The sequence below is a fragment of the Hemitrygon akajei genome, chromosome 2 (genome assembly GCF_048418815.1).
Source record: "Hemitrygon akajei chromosome 2, sHemAka1.3, whole genome shotgun sequence".
NCBI lineage: Eukaryota > Metazoa > Chordata > Chondrichthyes > Myliobatiformes > Dasyatidae > Hemitrygon > Hemitrygon akajei.
Window position 1 is genome coordinate 71,537,449 of NC_133125.1, and position 17,116 is coordinate 71,554,564.

The following is a 17,116-nucleotide window of genomic DNA, read 5'->3' on the forward strand; positions in this document are numbered from 1 at the left end:
AGATGAGAAACGGATAAAGCTGTTAAAACGTCCAGAGTTGGACGTGGTTGATCTGTCTGGTTTGGCAGAATTGTTTGGAGAAGTTGAGAATTCTAAAGGTGTTCTCGATGGTCCCGAGAGTGAAATGAGGGCAGTCTTAGAGGAGAAGGGTATCCTTGCTGTGGAGAAGTCAGCTGAAATGGCCGAGGAGGTTGTTTCAGCTCGCAGGGTTGCGCCTTCCCCAATGGGGGGCTGCCTAGAGAGTAACTGGAAGGATCGGGGGACGTTAGAATTTGAAAAAGGTACGGGTGTTGAAAGCCTGGAAGAGGCCAATGTCCCGTTTGAGTGTGTCCAAGATGGGGATACACATGGTGCTGAACCTAGTCACGGAGCTCAAGGAAAAGGGGAACGTGTAGTTCCCAAATTGAATGAAGAAAATTTAAAGGCTGGACTGATATCAGAAGCAGCAACCAGGCTACAGAGACAATGGCTTGGTACCACAAAGCCTGTGAATCAATTACAGGTTGAGTTGGAAGGTAAAGGGGCCCCACACGCTATTGTTATTCCAGAGTGTGGTGTGAAAAGGCAGAATTTGAAATGCTGTCTGAACAAAGCGGGATCGCTTGCAGATCTTAACTTGGAAACTAATAGCATGACGGGTCCTGAAGAGAAAAATGACAAATTGCCTAAAATTAAGGAATTGGGTGGAAATCCGGAAGGTGGTCTAAGTTTGGAACACGCTGATAAAATAACTTCTATGAAAGGAGCGGGCGAAAGCCTATTTCGCCAGGGTGCCCAAGATCGCCACGAGGGAATTAACCGGAAAAGAGGCGAGGGTTAATGGGGACGCGATTTTTAAATAGCAGAAGCCGGTTTTAAGGGATTTTGACAAAGTATGTGAATAATAAAGACAACACCCATGGAAGCTTGACTGTTAAGTTTGAAAGTAACATAAAAATTAGTATTTTGCATGAACCTTTGTAGATGTATGTAAGCTAAGATCACACCTCCTTAGTTATGTTGCTGAAGAAAGCAAATAAATAAGGTGGTTATTGAGCTGAAGTTTGATGCTACGAGGCGTTAGTATGGCACGTGAGGTTAAGGTATTAAAGAAAAGGGGCACTGTACTTGTTACCTGTTTAGATACTGACTTGAATGTATAACAGTAGTACTCTGTGAAGAGAAAAGCTTGTGTAGTATGTAGATTTAAAAAAAACCCGGTACCAACCTGTTTTTAACCGCTGGTTAAAAACCCGTTATGGGGAGAGGTGTTATGCCATCGGCCCCCTCCTTTGTGAGAATCTCAAGAACCCTAGTCAAGGGGGGGGGTCAACTGACCCAAAAGAGGAAGAGACGTGCTGAATGGACGCAGAAAAATGGGAGAGAGAGAGAGAGACCACGTTCTCCCAAGAAGCAGAATAAAGGTGACATTGACTATTGTCTCATGGAGACCACGTGAAAATCCCTCGGGCAAAGTGGGCTGGTTGAGAGAGAGATCGCATTACTGCAACTTGATTGACACCTGCGATCCCGTGAAGAAGTATAAGGGAGTGTCTGGGGGGGGGGGGGAACCCTCAGACGCACCCAGGAGACGAAGGAAGCACGATATCGATTCCCGTGGGAGCGGGACGCCATTCTGAAGGAAGCCACGTGCGTTAGATTCCAACTTTTGAATCTGTGGCTAGACCCAACGAAAGACTGCTTTTAGCTAACAACGGGGAAGTCTGCTACCCTGATTCCAAGGATTTGCTCTGCCAAGACGACGGGCAAGTGTTTATCTTTTCCAAATCATCTCTTTCTCTCTACAACGTGAAAACCCCAGCGGTTCCCAAAAGGGAAAAGCCTGCAAACTTCTGAGTGACTCTTTATATTTCAATTGGACTCTGTATTAACCCCTAGACAACTATAGAGCTTATTTCTGATGGATTATGGTTACACCGGTGTTTTAGATTGAGTTTGACGATGTATATGATCTGAATGTTTTGTATTAACCATACGTTTGTGCCCTTTTCGAATAAAACGTTTGAAAATAGTAGCATCCGACTCAGCTGATCCATCTATCTTTGCTGGTAAGTTACCTGGTTACGGGGTTACGTAACAGGATGAATGGACAAGGGAGCTGCGTAGGGAGCAAACCCTGCAGTATACAGAAGGTGGGGCAGAGGGAAAGATGTGTTTGGTGGTGGGATCCAGTTGGAGGTGGCGTCAGTTTTGGAGAATTATGTGCTGGACGCGGAGGCTGGTGGAGTGGTAGATGAGGACAAGAGGAATCCTATCCCTGGGAACGTGGTGAGAGGATGGGCTAAGAGCAGACGTGTGTGAAATGGAAGAGATGCGGTTGAGGGCAGTGTTGATGGTGGAGGAAGGGAAGCCCCTTTCTTCTTTCTCTTTCATCAATCTATATCCCAGCTCTTTGCTTCATCTCTCCCTCTCCAGGTTTTATTTAACTGCTGGAGTTTCTCGCTCCCCTCTCACCACCTCTCAAATCTATTCCTCAGCTTTTTTTTCTCCAGTCCTGCCAAAGGCTTTTGGCCAGAAATGTTGACAGTACTTTTTTCCATAGATGCTGCCTGGCCTGCTGAATTCCTGCAGCATTTTGTGTGTGTTGCTCAGATTTCCAGCATCTGCAGATATTCTCTTGTTTGTGAGGTGGATCTGCCCAGTGCCCAGAGGTCAACTGTCCAGCACCTTCACGTTGATTTTTGCCGAGTCAGAAGTCCCCATCTTTAAGCGAGAGAGATGTCCATAAGATTTCCAGCTGCACCAGAGTCAATAAACGTCTTAAGTCCACTGGTCTGGGACCTCCACAACAAGAAAATTGTGAGCATTACAGAATTAGAGGAAGCTGACTGAAGAGGGAACCGACCCGTCAGGATTCCCCTCCCTGCTGACGGGTATTCTCTTTTACTGGACGCTTGGAGCATGCCGCCCGGAAGTGCCCTGGATCACCGCAGTGGAGGTAGGAACCTGTTCTCCAGTGCCACTCTTGTTCCTTCTGAGACAGGCGCTTGTGCCGCATTTGCATAGGCTCCTCCATGGACTGGGTGCTGGATGAGGGCGGGGAAAGACGGTGATCAGTTACCCGATTGTCAACTCAAATAGCCAGATTAATCAGGTCATCCAGACCATCCTGCTTGTCCCGGACAGTGATCTCACACCAGACCCCTGCATTCAGTCCATGCAGGAAGGCAGTGATGAGAGATCTCTCATTCCAACCCATCTCTACCGCAAGCATGCGGAATTAGACTCTCACCGTTCCTCTCCCTTGGCGCAGGTCCAAGAGTCAGTGGGCAGCCTCCTGACCCTGTAATGGAAGATCAAAAACCCTCCTCAACTCTGCCATGAAATGTCAGAACAACTGGGCTACAGGGTATCCTTGCTCCTGTATAACGTCGAACAGGCTGAGTGAAGGTCCATATAGAAGATTGACCAAGTATGTCAAAACGACCAGACTGGGGTTGGAATGTCAGCTCGCACTGGTAATAAAATTCCTCCAACCATCGGGATCACCAGAATATCTGCTGGTTGTGGAATATTGAAGCAGCAGTAAAGGAGGACATGTGAGATGCTGGGAGTAAGACCTAAGTGGCCAGAGGCTGCTGAGTTGCATTGGTGAGAACGTTAACGGTTGTCCGCTGACACTGGCTGTCCACAGTGAGCTCGTAGACGGCGCCATGAGAGCAGAAAGTTCAGACACCTGACTCCGATTGTCTGTGGTGAGCTGTTCAACCATTGCAGCTAGGGATGGTATCTGTTCCTCCAGATGAGACTGGCCTTGTTGGCATGAGATTATCTGCCTCATTGCCTCCATAACTTCACTGAGAACAGATTCTATTGCCTGTCGCTTGTCTCCTACCTGACCAATGAATCTCATGGCCATGGTCAGCTGCTCTCTCTCTCTCTGCTGGATCCACTGTTGTGTGGTCGAGACTTGCTGTCTCTATGTTCGGATATGGCCAAGTGTGGAGCGAGAGACATTGAAGTGGGTCGATAGTTCACAGACTTTAACATGAACAGAGTTAGAGGGAAAAGAAAACAATAAACGCTGGGCCAAATAGGGCCATTAATTAAAACTCTCAAATGGAAAATGAAGCCAAAACTGCAGCTGAAAGGACTAACTAAATATAAGATAAACATAGTCATCTCCTGCATGGGTTCTAGCCTCCATAGTATCCAGGACATCTTCAGAGTGATGCCTCAAAAAGGCAGTGTCTATCATTAAGCACCTCCATCACCTAGGTTATGCTATCAGGAAGGAGGTACAGAGCCTGAAGCCACATACGCAATGATTCAGGAACAGCATCTTCCCCTATGCAATCCAATTTCTGAATGGACATTGACCCATGGACACTACCTCACTACTTTTTATTTCTATTTTTTTGCACCACTTATTTAACTATTTAACATATATATACTTAATTCTTTTCTATTATTATGTATTGCATTGTACTGCTGTTGCAAAAGTACCAAGTTTCACCATAAGACGATAAGAAATAGGAGCTGCATTAGGCCATTCAGCCCATCGAGTCTGCTCCATCCTTCTGTCAAGGCTGATCCTGGATCCAATTCAACCCCATACAGCTCACCATCTCCTTTTATCCCTGACCGATCAGGGATAATTTCCACCTTAAATATACCCATGGACTTGACCTCCATCGCAGTTTGTTGCAGAGCATTCCACAGATTCACTACTCTCTGGCTAAAAAAATTCCTCCTTACCCCTGTTCTAAAATGTGCCCCCTCAATTTTGAGGCTGTACCCTCTAGTTCTGGACATGCCCCATCATAGGAAACGTCCTTTCCACATCCAACCTATCTATTCCTTTCAACATTCGGTAAGCTTCAATGAGATTCCCATGCATTCTTCTAAATTCCAGTGAGTACAGGCCCAAAGCTGTCAAATGCTCCTCATATGTTAACCTCTTCATTCCCGGAATCATCCTCGTGAACGTCCCCTGGATTCTTTCCAATGACAACACATTCTTTCAAAGATAAGGGGCCCAAAGCTGTTGACAATACTCCAAGTGTGGCCTGACTAGTGTCTTATAAAGCCTCAGCATTGTCTCCTTGCTTTCACGACAGATGCCAATTCTGATTCTGATGCTTCATTTAACTACACCCATGAGTTAAACATAATCTGCCAGGGTGACATTCTCTAACAAATTCACTATTCATCAAGAGGCTTCAAATTCTGTTCTTTATTTTTATTTCCAAGTAAGATTAAGTGGACTGTCCTTTAATTACCTGGTGCATTTCTACAATATATTTTGAAGAAAGGTAATATTTGAAATTCTCTATAAGCCCTGTACTAGTGAATGTTTGGGTTACCTTGCTAATAACGCTGCAATTTCCATCCATATTTTCCTCACAGCCCATTGTGCAATGCAATTGGACCCAAGAATTTATCTACTTTAAGTAAGAATTGTTAGGCATTTTTGTTATTTCATATTTGCAAAAAGTGAAATATCAGATACCACAAATATCGTAGTAGGAAAATATTACCATTTTGAAATCATGGTAATAGGAATTCACATGATGTAACACAAATCATTCACCAAGTAGTAGTTTTCAAACAATCAGAAACCATGCTGAGCTTTGATCTCTTACCTCAGTCATCCACTCTTTGAAGGTTCTTTTCCATGTTCCTAGTTTCTCCAAGTGTAGATAAGTGTTAAAAAGAATCAGGTACAGGTACCTCTCTAGGTATTGTAGACTACGCAAATGTAAGCTTTCTGCAGTATCTTTATCCTTAGCTCCTTTTGACTGTAATAATAATATAACATTATTTGAAAAGGTATTCATAATGATTAATAAATATTGCAGAATCAATGTTCAACCATGTACCAGTTTTACAAACTACTAACAGCTCTCCTGTGGTCTTTTTATAGATGTTCAGTTGTTCTCACCTTCAAGCTGGTTTGCAAGAAATCTTCCTTAAGACTCTTAAGTAAGTTTCTTTGACTGATGTATCATAATCTCTTTGCTCATTACCCAAAAACAGAATAAATTCCTTTCCCTCACACTTCAGTTTGTGTGGTTTTCTCAGAGCCTTTCATACTTTTTTTAGTTCATGTGAGACTAAGTATGGCCATGATAATAACTTGCAACAATATTTTCTTTGTGATATATCCCACCATGGTAATTAACAAAAATGGCCACCAAATCTAACAGTTAACAACTATGTGAAATGATTCAAACAAGAGGGCATGATTTGAGAGTTAGGGGGCAAAAGTTTCAGGGTAACACGAGGGGAAATTTCTTTACTCAGAGATTGTAGCTGTGTGGAACGAGCTTCCAGTAGAAGTGGTAGAGGCAGGTTCGGTATTGTCATTTAAAGTAAAATTGGATAGGTATATGGACAGGAAAGGAATGGAGGGTTATGGGCTGAGTGTGGGCCAGTGGGACTAGGTGAGAGTAAGTGTTCGGCACGGACTGAGATGGCCTGTTTCCGTGCTGTAATTGTTATATGGTTATATGGTTATAAGACTTAGATAGATATTGAAAGGTTAAAGACATGGATCTGTTAAAGGAAAATTGTGATTGACAAATATAATTCTGTTAAAAAAGTGAAAGACTGGATAGATGAAAGAAAAGTACCGTAGTCAAAGCTGTAAATATTCAGAAGTGCCCAGCTCTTAGTGTCCTGAGGGCCCTACAGCCACTGTACACTATCAATTATCCTTTTTTTTAAACATTCTTTGTCTCACTCAGGTGCAGAGAATGGATCCTCTGACATAATTTGTCTAAATCAGGGGTTCCCAACCTTTTTTATGGCATGGACCCTTACTATCAACTGATGGGTTAATGGAGGTCAGGTTGGGAACCCCTGGTCTAAAGTGAGATGCACACAAATTTTGTGCTTACAGTTCAAACTAGTGTTCACAGAAATATGATATAGAGAAGCAGCTAAAATGTTGGCTCGAAATCTAACTGTCTAATTTGCTACAATCTGTAGTCTGCAGCTTATATTTTACTCTATTTTAGTGTCACTCCTCACAGATTCCCCCGCATGCTTCTAAATTCCCATGAGTACAGGCCTAAAGCTGCCAAGCACTCCTCATATATTAACCCCTTCAATAACATACCCTAACCCTAGCCATACACTTTAGAAGTGTGTGAGGAGACCAGGACATCTGAAGAAAACCCACACAGTCACAGGGAGAAAGTGGAGATAGCAACAGGAATCATGCCCTGATCTGTATTCACTGGTGCTGTAAAGTGATGGCACTAAGTGCTACACTAACGTGCTGCCCACTGCAGACTGTAGTCAGGGAAATTGTTGTTTCCAAATAGAACCAAAGAACCATAGAACATTACAGCACAGAAACAGGCCCTTTGGCCCTTCTTGGCTGTGCCGAACCATTTTTCTGCCTAGTCCCACTGACCTGCACCTGGACCATATCCCTCCAAACCCCTCTCATCCATATACCTGTCCAAGTTTTTCTTAAATGTTAAAAGTGAACCTGCATTTACCACTTTATCTGGCAGCTCATTCCACACTCCCACCACTCTCTGTGTGAAGCCCCCCTAATGTTCCCTTTAAACTTTACCCCCTTCACCCTTAACCCATGTCCTTGGTTTTTTTCTCCCCTAGCCTCAGTGGAAAAAGCCTGCTTGCATTCACTCTATCCGTACCCATCATAATTTTATACACCTCTATCAAATCTTCCCTCGTTCTTCTACACTCCAGGGAATAAAGTCCCAACTTATTCAACCTTTTAAAGTGCAACACTTCACACTTGTCTGCATTAAACTCCATCTGCCATTTTTCAGCCCATTTTTCCAGCTGGTCCAGATCCCTCTGCAAGCTTTGAAAACATTCCTCATGGAGGAATAAGATAAATTGCAAAGCCACCACTTCGCTTTCAGTGAAACTAAATTAACTAAAAATCTACAAAACCAAACATTCAAATAAATTCAAATGAATTTTGACCAAAATATTTAAAAATATGCCCTGAATTTCCTTAGCACCCACAGCGGTACTTTTGTTTCGCCCTACATTCAATGCTGCATATATCGAATTCCAATGATAAAGAACCATCTCAGAGTGAAATTGCACTGTGTATTAACCATATAACCATATAACAATTACAACACAGAAACAGGCCATCTCGGCCCTTCTAGTCTGTGCCGAACACTTACTCTCACCTAGTCCACTGACCCGCACTCAGCCCGTAACCCTCCATTCCTTTCCTGTCCATATACTTATCCAATTTTACTTTAAATGACAATACCGAACCTGCCTCTACCACTTCTACTGGAAGCTCATTCCACACAGCTAGCACTCTGAGTATTCACAAATGATAAGTGCCTGAGAGCAAGATGCTGGTGAAGAGCCCCACCTTCAGATGGAAAGGGTAGGGAGAGTCTGCTATGTAATTCAAAGATGAATGTCTGGGTGCATATTGGCTGCTGACGATGATTGTCAGTAAACCCTGATCTAGGCCACTAGATTCACAGCTAGACTAACAGGGAAGGATAAAAGGAGATTAGGTAACAGCTGATCACTGCCTGCAGACTTCTGTCACTTCATCAATAAATGGAGGGCTCCTATCAGATGGTCTCTGGTTAGGGTGCATATGGACAATCAATAGGTATTGGAATCATGTCAGGCAATGTTACTTAGAGTGAGGTCATGATTCAGATGTTCCGTGGGTGGGAGAGGGATTTTGCGTCGGGTCGTCAGTGAGTGGAAATCTCATGTTAGTCATCAGTGAATGGAAGTTCTAATGCCAAATGATTGATGACTGGTGGCAACTCAGATATCTAGGTGGGAAATTTAGTGATCTGTGGTTGAGGAGTTCTAACTATGAGGTCCACTGGTAATGAAATCATTTTGGCTGTTACTAAAATGGAAAATGGTTCATTCATGAAAGCAAACTTCTCAACAAGAATCTCTAGGATTTTGTGAATAAAACATACAAGAGTTATTTTATGCTTCACAAATGTACTGCCACTCTTTACTTCCATTACGAACAAACCAAAAGCAGTCACCTTACACTGATGCCAGTTAATCAGACACTGTCTCTTAAAGTAAGGCACAACAAGGTAGAGCAGTATTTATAGATTTCAGTAAACCATTTGATAAGGATCCCCATGCGAGGCTCATTCAGAAAGTAATGAGGCAAGGGATCCAAGGACACCTTGCTTTGTGAATCAAGAACTGGCTTGACTACAGAAGGCAAAGAGTGGTTGTGGATGGTTCATATTCTGCCTGGAGGTCGGTGACCAGTGGTGTTCCACAGGGATCTGTTCCAGGACCCCTACTGTGATTTTTTATAAATAACTTGGATGAAGAAGTAGAAGGGTGGGTTAGTAAGTTTGCTGATGACACAAAGGTTGGGGGTGTTGTGGATAGTCTGGAGGGTTGTCAAAGGTTACAGTAGGACATCAATAGGATGCAGAACTGTGCTGAGAAGTGGCAGATGGTGTTCAACCCAGAAAAGTATGAAGTGGTTCATTTTGGTAGATCAAGTTTGAAGACAGAATTATAATATTAATGGTAAGAGCCTTGACAGTGTGGAGGATCAGTGAGATGTTGGGGTCCATGTCCACAAGACACTCAAAGCTGCTGTACAGATTAACAGTGTTGTTAAGAAGGTGTATGGTCCGTTGGCCTTCATCAACCGTGGGATTAAGTTCAGGAGCCGTGAGGTAACGTTACAACTGTATAAGACTTTAGTTAGACCTCACTTGGAGTACTGTGTTCAATTCTGGTCCTCAGTGCAGGAAGGAAGTGGATACTATAGAGAGTGCAGAGGAGATTTACAAGGATGTTGCCTGGATTGGAGAGCATGCCTTATGAGAATAGGTTGAGTGAACGTGGCCTTTTCTCCTTGGAGCGACAGGAGATGAGAGGTGACCTGATAGAGGCGTATAAGATGATGAGAGGCATTGATTGTGTGGATAGCCAGAAGCTTTTTCCCAGGGCTGAAATGGCTAACATGAGGGGGATGTAGTTTTAAGGTGCTTGTAAGTAGGTACAAGCAGGATGTCAGAGGTAAGTTTTTCACACAGAGAATGGTGGGTGCGTGGAATGCACTGCCAGCGACAATGGTGGAAGCAAATAGAATCCATCTGTCATCCAGTACATTACTCGACACGGGTCCCCCAGATTCACCAAAACCCACATTGTGAGTCAGTCTGCAGCTCATAGCAGCTGTCAGCCTGGGCCCTATGTGCCTTGGTTGGAGTAACAGCAGGTGTCCCTGGTGTGCCCTGGGGTGTGCTGTTGGTACGGTAAAGGAACCATCCAGGTCTTGCTGGGGCAGTTTCAGGCGATCTTCAGGAATATATCCAGGTTTACCCTTACTATCTATAAGAAAATTCTTTTCTCCCCATTCCAAAATGTGGATTGGGCCATCGTAAGGTGGCTTAAGGAGGTGCTGTTGTACATCATGGCAGACAAAAACGAATGAGGTAGATCTGGTACGCTGTGATGGGAGATAGGAATAGGTAGAAAGGAATTGTTTACTGAGGAGGGTGGAACCCTGCTGAGATGCCACATCAGGAAACTGATCATTGTGGCATCAGGAATAAAATCATTCGGCACCCACAGTGGCTGCCCATACTCAGCCAAAGATCACCTTATGGAGCAGCAGGACCCATGGGAGACGATCGGGACAACACTCATCTCTCAGAGCAGCCTTTAAGGAATGGTGAAACTGTTCATGCAGTCCATTGGACTGCAGGAGACACGCTGTGGTGTGGTGAAATTTATCACTGAGGTTCTGGCTGCTGACCTGAATTGGGGATCGTGGTCAGAAGAAATATCAGACGGGGTGTGGAACCAAGTGACCCAGGTGTTGGTGAATGCTGGAACCACATCCATGGCCATTGTCAACATTAGTGGAACGACCTCCGGCCACCTGGCATATGGTCCAAGCTGTGGGAGGAGGGGAGGCAGAGGACCCACCAAGTCCACATTGATGTGGTCAAACGTCACTTAGGGACTTTGAAAGGTGCCCATGGTGCCCGAAAGTTACGATTAATTTTCACCCACTGACACACAACAGAGGCTGCACTCTAGTATCGCACTTCCTTCCTAGGGCCATTTTAAAGCGACTAATTTCTGTGACGTCTTCCAGCTTGGATGTGAAAAGCCATGAACAGCGTTAAAAACAGTACACTTACAGTTTTCAGGGACTATGGGCTGAGGGTGACCAGTTGAGACATCGCACAGGCTAGAAACTCCTGCGTCCCCGAATTTGTGTCAGACAACCGCCAGCCCATGAGCTGCTCTCCAAGCCTGGAGCTCTGGGTCAGTAGCTTGGTTGGCTGCCATGCGTATGGCATGGATGCCTGGCCGTGACAGACAATCAGTAGAACACAGCAGTAGTTTTCCCTTAATGTGCTGTAAGTCATTTGTGAACTCCGAAATGCAGGCCTGGTGACATTTCTGCCGTGCAGACCAAGAGTCTCACACTTTGGCCAGCATGTGCACAAGGGGTCTGTGGTCAATGAATGCTGTGAAATGGTGACCCGCCAATAGAAAACAAAAAATGGCGGATGGCCAGATAGAAGCTCGCAGTCAAACGTGCTGTCTTCTCTCGGGGGGATGGAACTGACAGCTGAAGAAGGCGAGTGGCTGCCACTCACCTCCAACCAACTGTTCGGGCACAGCACCCACAGCACAGTAGCGATGGCTGTAGTGCACTGGGGAGCAGGTTGGCCAGTAGGATCATGTTCATAAGAGCTCGTTTGTTACTGTCAAATGCTCTGGTCATGTCTGCTGACCATTCAAGCATGTGATTAGAGGCACTGCCTTTATGGGCACTATACAAGGGGAGCATAAGTTCAGCAGCTTGCGGAATGAAAGGGTGATAGAAATTCACCATGCCTAAAAACTGTTGCAGTACTTTGGACAGTGGAAAGTCCACAATAGCAACAACTTTTGACACAGGGGTGTCGTACCTTCTGGACAACCTGATCTAGAATTTAGCAGAGTTAATAATCAGCCCATGTGGCCTAGGTGCCTGAAAAGTGTGAAGGAATGATAAGTATTTGAAACGTGTGAAAGTGTGCAGAAATGTCAAGTATTTGCTTTTGGATGTCCTGGTGACAAGTATGTTATCCAGGTAAACAACAAGAAAATCTAAATCTTTTCATTAGTTGTTGGAAAGTCTGTGCTGCATTTTTCAGCAGAAATGGCATGCACAGAAACTCAAATGGTCCAAATGGGGTTATCACAGTCATTTTGGGAATGGCCTCAGCTCGCATAGGCACCTGATGTAGCTCCTGACTGAGTCCACTTCGGAAAGACATGCCTTTCCGGCTACATGTTCTGGAAAGTCTTGAGTATGTGAGAGCAGGTAATGATTGGGGGTGGTGACTTCACTAAAACGGCAGTGATTGCCACAGGGACAGCAACCAGCATCGGGCTCAGGGACCATGTCGATGGGTCAAGCCCAAGGGCTGTTCGACCTGTGTATAATGTTAAGCATTTCCATGCTAGCAAACTCAGCCTTCACGCTGACCAGCTTTTCTGAGTCCAGTCTACACGGACGCGCATGGACTGGTGAACCACTTGTGGAAATATGGTGCTCGACCCTGTGCTTTGTAACTGTAGTGGAAAATGTGGGCTTGGTGAGGTTTGGAAATTCACCCAGCAGACAATGATTTCAAATGTGGTGGTGCATGTGGTGGACAGAGTCGGTGTGGGGAACTTTTAGGGGTACGGAATAATGATCCAAAGTCCTTTGCATTCACAAGCCGGCAGTTCTTAAGATCTACTTACAGTCCTTTGGCATACAGGAAATCTGCACCGAACAGCCAAGACAAAGTTATATGGTGCAGAGTTGTCCACAGAAGCAGAGCGTCACCTATCGTGTCCTGTGAGTCTGGGTCCTGCTGGCATTGGCGACCCCCAGCAAGGGTCTGTCGCTCTCTGCCTTATAATCAATGGGCGATGCTGGCAGCACGTTCATTTCAGCGCCGTGTCACACAGGAAGTGTCAGCCAGAATGATCAATAGACATCTCCTGCAGCTGGAACCCACTGTGGTCACAGACCCAGACCTCCCATGTCCCAATGCACTGGCACTGTCAAAGCTGTATGGTGGTTCTTGGTGTTCGTGCCAAGATCTGTGCAGTAAAAACATAGATCTGGCATTGTCTGGTTTGGAGCCAGAATCTGCTGGAGGTTCTGCTGATAGGAAAAGGGAAAGGAGGAGGAACGATACACTTCTGCCTGCCTGAGTGTAGACTATCAGCCATTTTAGCAAGCTCCTTATCATCCTTCACAGTGTATTAGCAAGGGCTCTGTGAACCTGATCAAGCATTTGTTGCATAATAAAACAAGGATAGTGATTGCCCAAGAGAGACAGCACGTGGTCCATTAGTTCTGAAGACCTAGAAACACCCAGTCCGGGCAAGGAGAACAGTTATTTGGCGTGCTCACACTCAGACAGTCCAAAAGCCTGCAACTACTGAGTTTTCAGAGTGACCTATTTGTCACATGCAGGCAGGTCTTTTAGTAGACTCAACACTCTGGCTGCCGTGGAACTACTTAACGATGCTATGATGTAGTAAAATTTGGTATTGTCCGTGGTGATCTCTCGCAGCGTGAATTAGGCTGTTGTTTGTGCAAACCGCACTGTAGCGTGCAGATCCCACAACGTCAAAGCAACTGTATCTGTCAACATATTGTTGAGTAACTCTGACACCATCCGAGAGTGTAAGATTTTGTGAATGGTACACGTGAGAATCATTTTATGTGCTTAACAAAAGCCGTAGCCCTTTACTTCCATTATGAACAAACCAAAATCAGCCACCTTACACTGAGGTCATTATGCCAGGCACCGTCTCTTAAAGTGAACACAACTCAATGATAGTGTTTGTGAACTATGTAGAACAGTTTCTATTATGAACAATATGTGTCATCTGTCCCTCATTACATTACCCTACAACACCCCAAGTTGAATTTACAGATGGTATATTTCAAACTATATTGCACTCCAGGGAAACACTAATAATTAATAAGCTTCTTATTTTAAAGAATCCAACTGTAGTGTTACTACATATCCTTAATTTTTGTGGTTTTAAGTATACACTCCTTGAATATTTATTCTAATTTGATTTAGGTTAATGGCATACAACTGAAAATATACTGAAGTGAACAACAGATCATGAAACTAAAAATTAGTTTTTAAGCAATACCATAAAAAATGCCTACTTCTGCCCAGGTGGCTGAATGTGGGATCAATATACAGTTTTGAAAATATTCTGATTGTTTACAATGAGGTTCTCAGATATTGAGAGGAAAGCAAAGCAATTCTATCACATAATACATTTTTATCTATGATCCACATTTGCAACATTTAATAGTAGTCCTGTGCATACACGAATTGTTTTAAGTGCCAGTGTTGTCAGACAGGTTAGTGCAACACTCAGCTTGCGATACGTAAAGCCCTTTAAAATTTGAGCATTATATGTCAACAATGTGAAGCTTGATTATAAGTGGGGGGGTGCCCTCATAACATTAGGCATTCAACTGCATTAAGTTAAGAAAACATCTGGACATTGGTCATTAAAGAAACCTCTAGAATGGATCAATTTCCCATCTGGCAGATTCACTGTCTTTATTCTTGTGTTCCTGGGAACTCAGTCAATATTTCTGTGTCAGGCATCCACATAAGCACTGGCCATGAATCCACACCATTCAAAGGCAAATCTGCCCCCAAAATATCCTTACTATGTGAAACAGTGATTCTCAATGGAAATCTCTACTTTCAGAGCTCTAACAATGGTGAAGATCGCAAGAACAGTATCAGACATTGTCCATGTGTACGTTGTTGCTTCGCACCAAACATGCTGAGGTCCCTAAGAACACAACTTTTTAAAGCACTGAAGTATGTCTAGATCACATATTCACCAAGTATAAACCTACACTTCTTGATGCTTTTTACAATCCTAGACAGTTAGGTACTTCAGATATGTGGTTATTTTTGTAAAATAGGAAATATAGCAACCAAATTGCACACAGCAAGCACCCGTGTGAAGAGCAAGTGATTGAGAAATAACTGTTGGTCAAGTCATTAGGAAAACTCCACTGCTATAGGATCGACTTGAAAGAACAGGCATGCCTCTGAAGTACTTCAGCCACAGCCTCAGTGCTCACTCTTGCCAACACTGACATTATATCCACAAGCTTTTACTTTCCTTTATTCTCATTACCAGAAGTATCCGTTGCATCTTAGTCCTGCAGTTCTCCACAATGACAGAATCCTGAAGTGTAAGAGATGTTTTCTACACCTAGAAGTTCCATGGGCAGAGAGTTGCTGTTGGAGAAAGATGACAAGATTGCTTCTTCAGAGCAATCCTAAAGAATTGGAATTATCATTGAGTTGGACTGCTAGGTATTGATAGAAAACTTTTCTTGCACCCGATGTTCTTAAAGCTGTAATGCCTATTGAGCTTGACTAGGATAACTGCCGACTGATTGGCATATTATTCCTTTCTGTTGATCAGATCACTTGGTAAACTAAACTCAGCAAATTGGTTACCTCCCTTTGTGGATTAGGGGTAGCGAGAGCACCCTTCCACATGCACATTTAATCTTAACCTTAGTCTTCAAGTGAAATTATTCATTCATTTTTAACCATGGTAATGAGTGGTTTTAATTAGTATTGGACCAGTGTAAATACAAACATATGTTCTGTTTGCCAGCCCTCAACTGGAATTATATGGGTGCACGTAGCTTTGGGAACAATTTCTTGTGTTTATCAAGTGTATAGGCACTGACAGCGCAGCAAGTGAGATGATATCAAGACATACACAAAATGTGATTAAGTGGACACTTAAGATAAGAAGTTTCTATTTCTACTGGTGCTCCTGGTCCAGCAATACAAATCCATGTCCATTAACTAGGAAAGGATATTTCAGAAGGGGGATTGTGGAGGAAAGGATCCATAAAAGGGGTGTGGTTGTGTCTGTGCCCATGCATGTCTGTTTGTCCAAATTTGTGCTATGCTTCTGCATTGGGACCTCATCTCTAATCGTCTTGGACCTCTTTGCCATTAGACCAAAACCTTGTGCTAACATAATCATATCATATTACACATTAAAAACAACTATGCATAGGCTTCTTCAAGTTTTCAGAAATGGAATCGAAACAAGTCATCCTCAGTCCCAAAGGATTGGAGGAGGAGGAGGAGGAGGAGGAGAGTTGAAGACAGGGATCAGGGAGATTAACTTCCCATTCAGTTTTGTGAGATTTTAACCCTGAGAGCAATGAAGGTTTAATATTGCTGCCAGTAGCAGAGGCATAATATTAAACTTTCATCACTATCAGCTTCTTGGAGCATTGCTCCACAACTAACATAGCACTAATTGTGGAAGGAGTGAAATTTATGGAACTGATTCAACTAGAAATTAATTTCAGAGAAGTTGCCGACCTCTTCTTAAAATTAAATGTTTTCTGCTTCAAACCTCAATGATTTAATGGTACCAAATATACTTTTGATCCCTGCATCACAGTAAGTTCTCATCACAACTGAACCATTGACTGTTATCAACATAGGCAACATCTGTCAGATTAATTTTCATGTGTGAAAACATTTGCTGACTTCAGTGAGTGTAGATCCAAAGTAAACCTCTGTGGTCCACAAATAACAACCCAAGTAAAGGATCTCATTCAGAGAAACAGTTTAAGGTCACCATCAGAATGATTCAGAATCTGAAGTACTATGACACTCGAATATACTGCACATGGTGATTAATAATAAAAATGTTTTAAACTGAAGCAAAATATTTCATGGAACAGCTGGACTGAAAAATTCTATTTGATTCAACTGGACAATCTTTCAGTAAGAAAGGAACAGAGAATAAAATCTGAAAATAGAACTGATGTCCTGAATAAGGGTGCACACCGAAAAATGATTATAGAATGCAAAAGCATAATTCCAAGCATTGGCTCCTTAATTTGATTAGCACTCAGACCAAATGGTATGACTGATGATGTCTAGTACTTGACTAAAGGTTTAGATAAATAGAAAAAATGAGACAACACAATGCTTCAGAAGCATTTTACAGGCAATAAAATATATTTAAGTTATTGTTATTTTGCATGAGGATACAGGACACAATATTTCAAGTTCTGACAACCATCAATTTGATAGCAATCAGATATTTATTTTATTTT

The 17,116-nt window shown here is 43.3% G+C and overlaps 1 protein-coding gene across 2 annotated transcripts in view; it reads right to left on the reverse strand.

The window, feature by feature from the left end:
* LOC140737588 (paladin-like) overlaps window positions 1-17,116 on the reverse strand; it is a 357,859-nt gene that overhangs the window by 32,377 nt on the left and 308,366 nt on the right. Inside the window, exon 19 of one of the 2 annotated variants that reach the window (XM_073064030.1) lies at window positions 5,586-5,741. The exons of the other annotated variant lie outside the window; for it this stretch is intronic. Coding sequence (XP_072920131.1) covers window positions 5,586-5,741 — 156 coding nt within the window. The remainder of the gene's footprint in view (window positions 1-5,585; window positions 5,742-17,116) is intronic. 2 annotated transcript variants of the gene reach the window in all.